The sequence below is a fragment of the Salmo salar genome, chromosome ssa13, assembly GCF_905237065.1.
Source record: "Salmo salar chromosome ssa13, Ssal_v3.1, whole genome shotgun sequence".
In the NCBI taxonomy this organism is placed as follows: domain Eukaryota; kingdom Metazoa; phylum Chordata; class Actinopteri; order Salmoniformes; family Salmonidae; genus Salmo; species Salmo salar.
In genome coordinates, this window is record NC_059454.1 from 55,675,973 (window position 1) to 55,689,824 (window position 13,852).

Here is a 13,852-nt window from a genome sequence, read left to right on the forward strand (position 1 = left end):
TTAAAATAATCGAACAACGCAATGTTAATAATGATTTTGAGCAATTTTTATTTAGAATGACAGTCTACCCTGGCCGACGCTGGGCCAATTGTGCACCGCCCTATGGGACTCCCAATCACAGCCAGATGTGATACAGCCTGGATGCTCCCAATCACGGCCAGATGTGATACAGCCTGGATGCTCCCAATCACGGCCAGATGTGATACAGCCTGGAGGCTCCCAATCACGGCCAGATGTGATACAGCCTGGATGCTCCCAATCACGGCCAGATGTGATACAGCCTGGATGCTCCCAATCACGGCCAGATGTGATACAGCCTGGATGCTCCCAATCACGGCCAGATGTGATACAGCCTGGATGCTCCCACGAAGGTTGTAATGATGAAATGAGCCTTAAAATGCTTTTGGCGAAACCAGGCCCAGGTCCTCCTGAACACCTTCGGAGGTAGTGTTGTAATGGATCTAGATATCTTAAATCATTTAAATCGTCCACCATTGACTCAAGGCATGTGTCCATAAAGTAAAAATGTGCATTCTGCTGAAATATACCCTTTTTGGACTTTGGTGGTCAAGATGTGTTGGTATCTGTACTGATGGTGCAAAAGCCATGACAGTGAGACATAGTGGAGTGTTAACACACGTGCAAGCAGTTGCTCCCGACACCATTTGGGTACACTGCAGCATCCACTGAGAGGCTCTGGCTGCCAAAGGAATGCCTGATCGCTTGAAAGACGTTTTGGACACTACAGTGAAAATGGTTAACTTTGTTAAAGCAAGGCCCCTGAACTCTTGTGTATTTTCTGCATTATGCAGTGATATGGGCAGCAACCATGTAACGCTTTTACAACATGCGCTGGTTATCAATGGCTTAGTATTGACACTTTTTTTTAAATTGAGAGACGAGCTTAAAGTTTTCTTCACTGACCATAATTCTGGGTGATGTTTTTCTCGCCTGAATGATCTGAATCTAGGATTACAGGGACTCTACAACTATATTCAATGTGCGGGACAAAATTGAGGCTATGATTAAGAAGTTGGAGCTCTTCTCTGTCTACATTAACAAGGACAACACACAGGTCTTTCCATCATTGTATGATTTTTTTTGTGTGCAAATGAACTCAAGCTTACGGACAATGTCAAATGTGATATAGCGAAGCACCTGAGTGAGTTGGGTGCGCAAGAACGCAGGTACTTTCCTGAAACGGATGACACAAACAACTGGATCTGTTATCCCTTTCATGCCCTGCTTCCAGTCCACTTACTGATATCTGAACAAGAGAGCCTCATCCAAATTGCAACAAGTGGTTCTGGGAAAAATGTAATTTCATCAGAAAACACTGCCAGATTTCTGGATTGGGCTGCGCTCAGAGTATCCTGTCTTGGCACATCACGTTAAGACAATGATGCCCTTTGCAACCACGTACCTATGTGAGAGTGGATTCTCGGCCCTCACTAGCATAAACTAAATACAGGCACAGACTGTGTGTGGAAAATGATTTAAGACAGACTCTCTCCAATACAACCCAACATTGCAGAGGTATGTGTATCCTTTCAAGCACACCCTTCTCATTAACCTGTGGTGAGTTATTCACAATTTTCAATGAACAAATACAATTTTACGTGTAAGATGGCTAAATAAAGAGCTAAATTATTGATTATTGTTAATTATTTGTGCCCTGGTCCTATAAGAGCTCTTTGTCACATCCCACGAGCCGGATTGTGACACAAACACACTCATTCTTATGTTTAATAAATATGTCATATAGTGTATGTGTGTGTGTGGCAGGCTTTTACAATGACGGCAAACAACATTTGAGAGTGCGCTGACCCTGGTGCTAGAGGGAGTACGCAGCTGGAGATTGAATGTTTGAAGGGGTAAGGGACTATAAAAGGTTTGGGAACTACTGATCTACACTAATTGTCTGCCGTATCAGAATGTAGACAGGATCAGGACACAGCACCAAGTATAAACGGGGCTAAAGAGACAGTAATGTGTTAGATTCATTTTCCCAGCTCTGTTCCCGGGATCACTGAGCCCATAATAAAAAGTCATGACTATTTAGGTTACTCATTTTTTTTATTATACATTTTGTATTTTTGTAAATGTATTTTAAAAAAATTGGAAGAAAAAGCTTGCTACATTGTTTTAAATCAATCCTACCCAGTAACAACATCCGTTCCTCTGCAGGTATGTTTCGAAACCATGAAGAGAAATGATAAATAAATAAATTAAGAGATACAGAGGGGGGCAGGAGAAGAGGTCAAAGGGCATCAAGCTCACACCATTTCAGTAGCATCTAAGCATGTCATCGTCTCAGGGATGCAAAGGGTGAGTTAGTGGAGCCAGTCTCTCAGTTCATCTCCATCTCCCCAATGCAAAGTACTCCTGTTTCTACTTAGGAACATACACATAAAAGTATCATCCCTGCATTTCTGTGCATATCCATCAAAACTACAGCAACAACTTTGAGGGAGAAAATTGTAAAATGGAGAAAAACAAAATAAACAGGCGTTGACAGCCATCGTTCTCAATGTTCTGGGTGCAACCGAGGGCAACCCTGGATTTACAACAACATGGCGGCCAGTCTCCGAGAGAGAGAGAGAAGCTGCAAAGCTGTCAGTGTCTCTTCTTCACAAGTTGCAGTGCGGCCAGAGATTCCCAGCCTTGCGGCTCTCTCCCAGTCCCCAGGTGAGCGCGGTCAGTCAGCCAGCCAGCCAGGGCGCGCTATGCTGGTCTGTGCTGCTCTGCACTTCGTCCATCCAACCTTAGTTGACCTTGTCCTGGAATATGTACAGGTTGTTGGTGGCGGCCACGGCGATGATGTTCTCAGAGGGGTGCCAAGCGGTGTGCAGGATCTTCTTGCTGAAGTCCAGGCTGTCCACACTGATCTCGTCCTTGCGTCTCTTGCCTCCCACACACACCTTCCTGGGCTTCAGGATGGCCCGGGGCTTGCTGTTCTCCCTCGACGCCTCCAGGGTCACGTCACGCTTGGTGTTGCGGTCGAACATGCGGAAGAAGTTGTTGTAGGAGCCGGTCATGATCACACTACGGAGAGAGAGAGAGAGAGAGAGGGGTGGGTGATCTCATCCAACCTTATCTATTGATACACTGATGTAAAGTATGAAGATCTCCAGTCACACCGATCCTAATACAGCGGCGGTCACTGACCTGTCAGACCCATTCCAGACACATTCAAACTTGTCGAAGATGCAGTCGTTCTCATACAGGGAGCACAGCTTACTCCTCAGGTAGTCGTGCACCTAGAAGAGAGAAAAAGGGGGAAATAAAGGGAGATATATTTTCCAGAACCATGTGTTTTCGGTCAATATATGGCTCTGGTATTTTCCCTTTGCATATTTCTTTTTTGTACCCAGCGATGTGCAAAAATGTTCAGAACGATGTATGATCTACAGTGTATCAAGGTCTCCATAACAAGCTTGACACATACAAAAAAAAAAGTGTACGTGTTGTAACGGGGGGTATACTCTACCTGGTAGGTCTCCAGAGGTTTGCTCTCCATGTTGAGGTCCCACACTTTGACAGTGAGGTAGTCCCGTGTCATCAGGTAGCGCCCGCTGTGGCTGAACTTGACATCTGAGATGGAGGAGATGATCTCAGAGAAGAAGGAGCGGTTACTGGGGTCCTCCGGCTCCTCGAAGACTGCAGGGGGAACAGACAGAGGAACAAGCTGTGTTAACATCTGGCCAAAAAAAGCACTGGAGAAGCCACTCTCTGGCTTACAGCTCCGGTTGATTGATTAATCACTTTCACACTGCACCAGCTAATTTAAGCCATCAGCTGGCTCTTCTAAACAACCGCTAAATATGCAAAGGAAAAGGAGAGAAATAATACATCTCACTGATAAATCTCGGCTAAATAGAAAACCATTTCTCATGTTAGAAGATTTATTTCTCAGTAAAACATGTAATTAACATAGTCGTATTTTGCAATGCAAACGCGTCATTAATACTTGATTATTTACTTCTGGGAATTTATCTCTTTCCTATTTATGAGTCGATCTTTATCCACTGGGGCCTCTCAAACAGGATGATAATTGATTTGAAATGCAAATGCCGCTCTTAACGGTCAATAATTGAACACACAAATACTGTGAGCTTATTTAAGATATTAAATGTAAGATATATGTGCCAATAATAGATATTATAATATGGCTGTTCTCACTGCATAACCTCTTGTCTGTCTATGATCCGTCAATATGTTCAGCCTGGTGAAAACGGATGATTTGGGGCTCAGGGACAGAGCCTTGACTGACCTTGAAACATCAATATCACTGTGTGTTTGGATCAACTCAGAGCCATGGAGGAATAGACACTTGTATCCTGTGGACTTTTTGGTCCACCAATTTACAAAGAACTTAGTACATGGAAAAATGGCAAAAAACAACTGGAGGGGGGAGAAGAAAAAAAATCGATAAAAATCCCCCTTGAGATCATAGTGCTTCTCTGTTTTCCTCCATTTCCACCTTATTTTCCAATAATATCTCACAAAGACATGTCCACCTGCAGCTTAGCTCAGTTCAACAACATGTAACATGCAATAAATTAATTTACCAACAACTGTGCCATCATACAAATACTAATTATCACTGCGCAGCAAATGACTAACAGTTAGTGACACAGTAGCTATTAGAAAAGAGTTGATAGACTGTTATAGAGGTATAAGGGCTTCAGAGCTTACAATAGCCCCGGTGCCTATGCTTAAGGCTAGCAGGTTTTTCCTGATCATGTGACCTGAATGCTTGGGACAACTCGTCCCAAAGTTTTTCCTAGTCAACTCATGTGGTCAGGAAAAACTCCTGGCCCTTATCACGGAGCCTGCTGACAATATACAGCGTATGAGTGGTTTGGGTTGCGGCAGAGGCAGTCTTACATTTGGAGTGGTTGTCACACAGTGCTGAGGCCCTCATGTCACACAGGCGGATGGAGCCCTTGCTGCTGCTGTAGATGAAGGTGTTACACTGGTTGGGATGGAACTCCGCTGCTGTGATCACCTCTGTCAGCTCCTCCATGTTAGCCGGCTTGATGTCCACAATGTCTGAGGTGGGGGGGGGGGTAAAGGAACTCAACCACATAGAGGGAGTACTGATGCAATTCACAGCTTACAGTTTGAGACTTTAAAGTAACTATTGGACAAGAGAAGGAAAGGGAAAACGCATAGCAACCCATTAGAGTTTGCCAGAGTAAGCACAAAAAAATGAAAAGAAAAAACAGCATGGGTTAAAAAAAAAATAAGACTTTAAAAATGTCAAGGAACAGCAGAAACCAGCGTTCGTCCGGAGGAGGGAAATGACAGCAGATCCATCACAGAGAGAGAAACAGGAGATGAGAGCTGAGGAGAGAGGTTGACTAGCCAGTAGCACTGTGATTGATCCAGTAAAGAGGCTCAGTAAATAAGAAGCTCAATATGTGCCCAGGGCCCCAAAGCTCAGCCATCCATTCTGCTGTCCATAGGGCATCTCATCTGCGATCTGCAGAGAACCTCAAAGTGGAAATCATTGTTGATCAATGGGGATGTGCGCCTGTTTAAAGATGACCTCATTGGATTCTCTCTGACACACACCTGGGATGGGATGCAGATGACTGCTGGACAGAGACAGGCACCAGATAAAGGGTAATGGCCAGAGTGACAGAGAGGCAGACATATGAAGACCCAGGGGGGATATAGACAGAGATACCAGCAGCTTGCTAATTGCTATCTACCCAGTGTAAATATCAACCAAGCTGTTAGATCAAATTGCCTGCCATTTAAAGGAACAGTGGAAGTCCATGAGCATTCTGTTATGAGGAAGATCTGATAAAGGGGGTTTGTAGGCACACTGGCATCAGCAGTTTCATATTTATTTGATTTTTTTATTTTATTTCACCTTTCAGGTAGGCAAGTTGAGAACAAGTTCTCATTTACAATTGCGACCTGGCCAAGATAAAGCAAAGCAGTTCGACACATATAACAACACAGAGTTACACATGGAGTAAAACAAACATACAGTCAATAATACAGTAGAAAAATAAGTCTATATACAACGTGAGCAAATGAGGTGAGATAAGGGAGGTAAAGGCAAAAAAGGCCATGGTGGCAAAGTAAATACAATATAGCAAGTAAAACACTGGAATTGTAGATTTGTAGTGGAAGAAAGTGCAACGTAGAAATAATGGGGTGCAAAGGAGCAAAATAAATAAATAAATACAGTAGGGGAAGAGGTATTTGTATGGGCTAAATTATAGATGGGCTATGTACAGGTGCAGTAATCTGTGAGCTGCTCTGACAGCTGGTGCTTAAAGCTAGTGAGGGAGATAAGTGTTTCCAGTTTCAGAGATTGTTGTAGTTCGTTCCAGTCATTGGCAGCAGAGAACTGGAAGGAGAGACGGCCAAAGGAGGAATTGGCTTTGGGGGTGACCAGAGAGATATACCTGCTGGAGCGCGTGCTACAGGTGGGTGCTGCTATGGTGACCAGTGAGCGGAGATAAGGGGGGACTTTACCTAGCAGGGTCTTGTAGATGACCTGGAGCCAGTGGGTTTGGCGACAAGTATGAAGCGAGGGCCAGCCAACGAGATCGTGCAGGTCGCAGTGGTGGGTAGTGTATGGAGCTTTGGTGACAAAACAGATGGCACTGTGATAGACTGCATCCAGTTTATTGAGTAGGGTATTGGAGGCTGTTTTGTAAATGACATCGCCGAAGTCAAGGATCGGTAGGATGGTCAGTTGTACGAGGGTATGTTTGGCAGCATGAGTGAAGGATGCTTTGTTGCGAAATAGGAAGCCAATTCTAGATTTAACTTTGGATTGGAGATGTTTGATGTGAGTCTGGAAGGAGAGCTTATAGTCTAACCAGACACCTAGGTATTTGTAGTTGTCCACATAAGTCAGAACCGTCCAGAGTAGTGATGCTGGACGGGCGGGCAGGTGCAGGCAGCGATCGGTTGAAGAGCATGGATTTAGTTTTACTTGTATTTAAGAGCAGTTGGAGGCCACGGAAGGAGAGTTGTATGGCATTGAAGCTCGTCTGGAGGGTTGTTAACACAGTGTCCAAAGAAGGGCCAGAAGTATACAGAATGGTGTCGTCTGCGTAGAGGTGGATCAGAGACTCACCAGCAGCAAGAGCGACATCATTGATGTATAAAGAGAAAAGAGTTGGCCCAAGAATTGAACCCTGTGGCAGCCCCATAGAGACTACCAATGGCCCGGACAACAGGCCATCCGATTTGACACATTGAACTCTATCAGAGAAGTAGTTGGTGAACCAGGCGAGGCAATCATTTGAGAAACCAAGACTATCGAGTCTGCCGATGAGGATGTGGTGATTGACAGAGTCGAAAGCCTTGGCGAGGTCAATGAATACGGCAGCACAGTATTGTTTCTTATCGATGGCGGTTACGATATCGTTTAGGACCTTGAGAAGTGGCTGAGGTGCACCCATGACCAGCTCTGAAACCAGATTGCATAGCGGAGAAGGTGCGGTGGGATTCGAAATGGTCGGTAATCTGTTTATTGACTAGGAGGATAGATATAGGTCTGTAACAGTTTGGGTCAAGAGTGTCCCCTCCTTTGAAGAGGGGGATGACTGCAGCTGCTTTCCAATCTTTTGGAATCTCAGACGACATGAAAGAGAGGTTGAACAGGCTATATGATGAGTCATATAGATCTACAGTTCATTCGAAAAGTATTCAGACCCCTTGACTTTTTCCAAATTTTGTTACGTTACAGCCTTATTCTAAAATGGATTAAATTAATTGTTTTCCTCATCAATCTACACACAATACCTCATAATGACAAAGCAAAAACAGGTTTTTAGACATTTTTGCAAATGTATTAAAAATAAAAGACCAAAATACCTTATTTACACAAGTATTCAGACCCTTTGCTATGAGACTCAAAATTGAGCTCAGGTGCATCCTGTTAACATTAATCATCCTTGAGATGTTTCTACAACTTGATTGGAGTCCACCTGTGGTAAATTCAATGGTTTTTACCAGATTTGGAATGGCACACACCTGTCTAATTTGTTTGTTTGATTGGTTTTACCTTTATTTAACTAGTCAGTTTAGAACAAATTCTTATTTACAATGACGGTCTACCCCGGCCAAACCTGGTCTATATAAGGTCCCACAGTTTACAGTGCATGTCAGGGAAAAAACCAAGCCATGAGGTCAAAGGAATTGTCTGTAGAACTCCAAGACAGGATTGTGTCGAAGCACAGATCTGGGGAAGGGTACCCAAAAACATTCTGCAGCATTGAAGGTCCTCAAGAACACAGTGGCCTCCATTATTCTTAAATGGAAGAAGTTTGGAACCACCAAGACTCTTCCTAAAGCTGGCCACCCGACAAACTAAGCAATCGGGGGAGAAGGACCTTGGTCAGGGAGGTGACCAAGAACCCGATGGTTAATCTGACAGAGCTCTAAAGTCCCTCTGTGGAGATGGGAGAACCTTCCAGAAGAAGAACCATCTCTGCAGCACTCCACCAATAAGGCCTTTATGGTAGACTGGCCAGACGGAAGCCACTCCTAAGTAAATGACAGCCCACTTGGAGTTTGCCAAACGGCACCTAGAGGACTCTCAGACCATGAGGAACAAGATTCTCTGGTCTGATGAAACCAAGATTGAACTCTTTGGCCTGAATGCTAAGCGTCACATCTGGAGGAAACCTCGCACCATCCCTATGGTGAAGCATGGTGTTGGCAGCATCATGCTGTGGGGATGTTTTTCAGCGGCAGAGACTGGGAGACTAGTCAGGATCGAGGGAAAGATGAATGGAGCAAAGTACAGAGGGATCCTTGTTGAAAACCTGCTCCAGAGCGCTCAGGACCTCAGACTGGGGCAAAGGTTCACCTTCCAACAGGACAACGACCCTAAACACACAGCCAAGACAACGCAGAAGTGGCTTCAGGACAAGTCTCTGAATGTGCTTGAGTGGCCCAGCCAGAGCCCGGACTTGAACCCGATCAAACATCTCTGGAGAGATGCAGCGACATTCCCCATCCAACCTGACAGAGCTTGGGAGGGTCTGCAGAGAAGAATGGGAGAAACTCCCCAAATACAGGTGTGCCAAGCTTGTACCATCAAAGGTGCTTCAACAAAGTACTGAGTAAAGGGTCTGAATACTTATGTAAATGTGATATTTCAGTTCTAAATGTCATAATTCAGTTTCTAAAAACGTGTTTTTGCTTTCTCATTATGGGGTATTGTGTGTAGATTGACGAGGGGAGAAAAACGATTTAATATGGGTGACAAAATGACTACCGTAATCAGAATGATGGGAAGTTTGAGAGCGCTCGATTTAATCTAAACAGTAAACAAAAAAGTTGTTTGACCTTAACCCGTTCGGCAATTTCATTGGTCTAATGAAAGCTTCATGCCGCCAAAAAAACTGAGCACGTCACAGAATGTGTTTTTTTGGAAAAAAAAAATTGAAAGCGGGAAAAATCCATATATTAGCCGCGTCATTGTTTAAGCCACGAGGTTCAAAGCTGGGGAAAAAGTTGTGGCTTATAGTCCGGAATTTACGGTAATACATTATATTATCAAGCAAAGTGTCCTGCACTTTGTCCTAATTGCAATTTGAAAACACATCATGTGAAGCCTTAATAAAAACTACCTAGAATACTGAAAAAAATTGATTTTAGCCCATCCCCACTCTCTAACACTACACTTCACCATGAAATATAATGATTAGAATCCTTCAGAAATCGTATTTTTTTGGTATTATTTTGTGACTCTATTTCCAATTTAGATATAACATTTTAATTTTCATCGTAAAATCATAATATGTTAGTTAAAACACATTTTAGTCGTGTCCCCAGGTTTTCACTCAGTCCTGTTAGCCTGACACATTCCCCGCTCTAAAAATGTGGGACATTCCACAAGTCACATGATCAACAGAAGGTAGCATCATTTGAGTCTCCTGAAGGCCATGGGAAGACCAAAAGTAAGTTCTCTCACTCTTTTTTCTGTATTTTTTTTATCATATTTTAAGTATGACTGAGAATGTCAATCTCAAAGTACAGTCCTGTTAACATCTAAGAAATAATTTAGGTATTTTTTTTTTCTTTAGATAGTTTTGGTAAACAACTTGAAGGTGCTATGTGTTCTCATGCTATTAGCATTGATGCCATGTGGCTACATATCATGTGTTTGCAAATGCTATGCTAAAAACTCAGTCCTGTTACTTTCAGTCCTGTTACTCAGATGAAGGGTAACAGGACTGAATAAGAGTAACAGGAGTGAGAAGTTTGAATGAAATAGCCATTTTAAATGTGTATCTGGTATGTACATTGATTAATTATAATACTATTCTCTTGATTTTAAGTTTTACAGTTGGAATTACTGAAGGTGTTTTCAGTTTTACAATGTGAACACATTACTTACAGGGAGCCAATCGATTAGGTGCTGCAGAAAAGCTATGGCGCTCGAAAAGCTATCGCACTCGACGCAATGCCGACCCAGAAAGGAGAGAGAGATACTTAAAAGAAGGAACAGCAGAAATACAGGGAGGACATAGCATCAGGCAGGAAGAAAACAGTCAATAACATTTAGTAAGAGGGGAAAAGCGCAGACGTCGCAAAAAGTGGAGCGAGACTTTACTACAGGATCAAGTCCAGGATAGAAGCCATGAAGCTCCTCATTACACCTCCAGATAGCCCAGTTCCAGCTACGATGAAGATGCATCAGGCAGTAACACTAGGCCATGGAGAGGTGACCTACAGGGATGTCAGCTGCTTGTGCACAGCAAGACATCCTCTGAGATGTGAGTGCTTTAATGCAAAGCATTTCACATTCAATCGACAGAAGGCTCCCACGACCACAGAAAATCCGTGGCAAAGTCCTGAGGTTGTTGGCAAATGGTGTGTGCTGAAGTACGACGGTCAACTGTACCCTGGCATCACCACAGACACAAACAACACACACGTCAAGGTTCGTTGTACGAAAAGGACTGGGGCCAACAGGTTTTGCTGGTCAGCACGCGAAGACATCCTGTGTACCATCCCACCAGCGAGGCAAGTCACAGGTCGTTACATGGAAACTGACAACGATGTCTGGGCCAAACTAGAGACTGTTTCTTAGAAAAGGCAAGGCAAGGTTTTGTTCATTCATTCATTTCAATTCTATATGAAATACAATTGTATGTCGTGTCTGCAAGTGAATGTTGTGTTTTATATTCAGAAAATAGTATTTTCAAGTGAACATTAGATACTGGTAGTCAATGTAGAGATCTGAGGATCTGATTCATATTCTCAGCTTTTTGTATTTGTCTTTCTTGCCTTTTGTAGAGGAAGATGGAGAACCCATGCTGTGCAGAGGCAGGAGCCAGACACACATGCTGCAGGGGGAGGAGCGATACTCACACCTTCTCTCTCTCTCTCTCTCTACCGCCCACCCCACCCCACACACAAGCACACGCTCACATACACGCACATGCACTCATGCAAAAGCACACACACACAATTGTTACTGCTTTATGTTGCTATTTAGACTCAGATCTTTTTTGGCCAAATATAATGACCTCTGTTTTATCTTTGTTTAATTGAAGGAAGTTCTGTGACATCAAGTTATTCTCACACACACAAGCACTCATTCCTGTTACTCAGTGCTCCTTCCTGTTACTCAGTGCTCCTTCCTGTTACTCAGTGCTCCTTCCTGTTACTCAGTGCTCCTTCCTGTTACTCAGTGCTCATTCCTGTTACTCAGTGCTCATTCCTGTTACTCAGTGCTCATTCCTGTTACTCAGTGCTCATTCCTGTGACCCAATGTTCATTCCTGTTACTTAATTGTTTTTTATTAAAAAAAATAAAGATAAACCACTTATTTTTCAATTATGTTTGGTCCATCATTTAAACAATTGTTTGATAAAACACATGATAGATTTTTGATAAAATTGAGGTTGGGGTCTCCCTTAAAAATAAAAAATGGCTTTGTGTTAAACATTTTTTTGCCTGCATATGACTTTTTAGCTACAGATATTTTTTTCAACATGTACCCAATAATTTCTTTAAAATACCCACTTTATTGAGGGTAAAACAAAGAAACTAGTTGGCATGACTTTTAATTGATATTTAAACAGTTTTGGTAACAGGACTGAGAAAAATGCAACCATCTTCCATTTAGAAACGTTGTAAAACTTGCCTGAGATTGACCATTACACACTTTGAATAGTTAAACATGTGTGTTATTAGATACAGTGCTGAAAAAAAGATAAAGAATGAAGTTCAATTTTGAAAAGTTACAACATGCAAATGGCACCGATTCGGCGGAATGGCCCAAATTCTATTGCATACATGAGCTTTAAACTGCTTTAAACTGAATACCTTTTTTATTCCCCATGAAACTGAGAAATAATGCAATTCAGAATTAATAGTATATATTTTCTGTCCTCTAGCTTAACATCCTGAGTGTGATGCATACATCATCATGAATGAGCTAATCCAACAACAAAAAAATGAAAACATCTTCCAAAGTGAGACAATCTCTTAATATGAGTTCCTCAGCGGTCAGTCTAGCCATCTACACTATGTTTGTTGGGAGAAGGATACTGAAGCTCTGGTTGGTGATCTCCAGGTTCCACAGATTGATTCTCAGGTCGTCCGTGGACATGTAGGTCTCGTAATCGTTGCTGACGGAGATGGAGTTGATGTGGTACGTGTGGGCGTTGGAGAACACCCGCCTGGGCGTCGCCTCCACCATCAGGTCCATGGGCTGCAGCACTGGCACCTAGGAGGGAGGGAAGGAGGGTGGCAGGGAGGAGAGAAAAAAAGTGGAGAGAGAGGGAGTGATGGAGGGGAGGGAGAGAAAGAGAATAAGAAAAAGATGTGTTTATAAACATCAAACGTGTATTCAACAGTCAGTAATTCAGTGAGTGCAGTATTTCAGTATGGGCTGTTCATGCATCACTCTGACAGTGTGAGACTGAACTGAGAGCTCCTCTAGCCAGCCCATAATGGGGAACCCCATGTTCTCACAGGGAGTAGGGTCCTTTAATGATGACAAATCTCAGCCCGGTCCCCTAGACACCAGCCACACAACAGGGGGCCCCTAGAGAGACCCAGACCCCTACTGTGCAAGGCCTTGTCTGCCACACTCGCACACTTTATGGGCCCCTTTCTCGACAAATGTTCCAGATTTTGTCTCGTACGCGCCTCGCAATTTAGACTAATGCATTGCCAACTCAGTGGAATCAGCAGGAGGCTTGTGCTGATGCATCATGATCATTATCTCTGGATGTGAGGAGGACTCTTATAGAAGAGCATTAGGGTTTTATGATTGACAATCAGGACTGCAGGAGATAGGAAACCTTGTGGCTGTTTACAAGTTCCAATCGATGATATCGGCATGCGGGTATTTCTACCGTCATATTTGCCAAAACAAAGAAATTGGTTTTAAATATCTAGATCCCAAACGAAGGTTTGCACGGTATATTGGTCCAGCACTAGCCCAGACTACTCCTTCATTTGTGTGGAGCTGTCAGTTGTAGTGTGTGTTATTGACAGAGACTGCCCCCTCCCTCTGTCTGTCTGTGGTTCCTCTGGCTGTGTTGGAAGAGCAATAAAAGCGCTGGTAAATGATAACCCCTCACAGAGCTGCTTAACGGCCATACAGGAGGAGCAGCTGTAGCCTGCAGCTCCTCGCCAGGGACCCCCCCCCCCACCTTCACTAGCACTCCCCCTCACACACCCTCTCCTGTCTGTGCAAAGTGATAAATGCCCCTCCAGCCGCTCTCCCCACAGACACACCGCTCACACCCACCCACACACACACACAGACAATTCACACTTGGAATTGGATTTCTACCGTTCTCAGCCGTAATCCCTGTCTCTAATGTTCTATAGCAGTGGTATTCAA

The 13,852-nt window shown here is 43.5% G+C and overlaps 1 protein-coding gene across 3 annotated transcripts in view; it reads right to left on the reverse strand.

Moving 5' to 3' along the window:
* Positions 1-2,057: 2,057 nt before the first annotated feature.
* The window catches only part of LOC106567445 (serine/threonine-protein phosphatase 2A 55 kDa regulatory subunit B beta isoform), an 88,792-nt gene continuing 76,997 nt past the window's right edge, over positions 2,058-13,852 (reverse strand). For all 3 annotated transcript variants that reach the window (XM_014136708.2, XM_014136709.2, XM_014136710.2), the window contains exons 5-9: positions 12,547-12,724; positions 4,891-5,055; positions 3,491-3,660; positions 3,169-3,260; positions 2,058-3,045 (exon numbers count right to left, since the gene is read on the reverse strand). In XM_014136708.2, the coding sequence (XP_013992183.1) occupies positions 2,766-3,045; positions 3,169-3,260; positions 3,491-3,660; positions 4,891-5,055; positions 12,547-12,724 (885 nt within the window). In that variant the 3' untranslated portion in view covers positions 2,058-2,765. The remainder of the gene's footprint in view (positions 3,046-3,168; positions 3,261-3,490; positions 3,661-4,890; positions 5,056-12,546; positions 12,725-13,852) is intronic.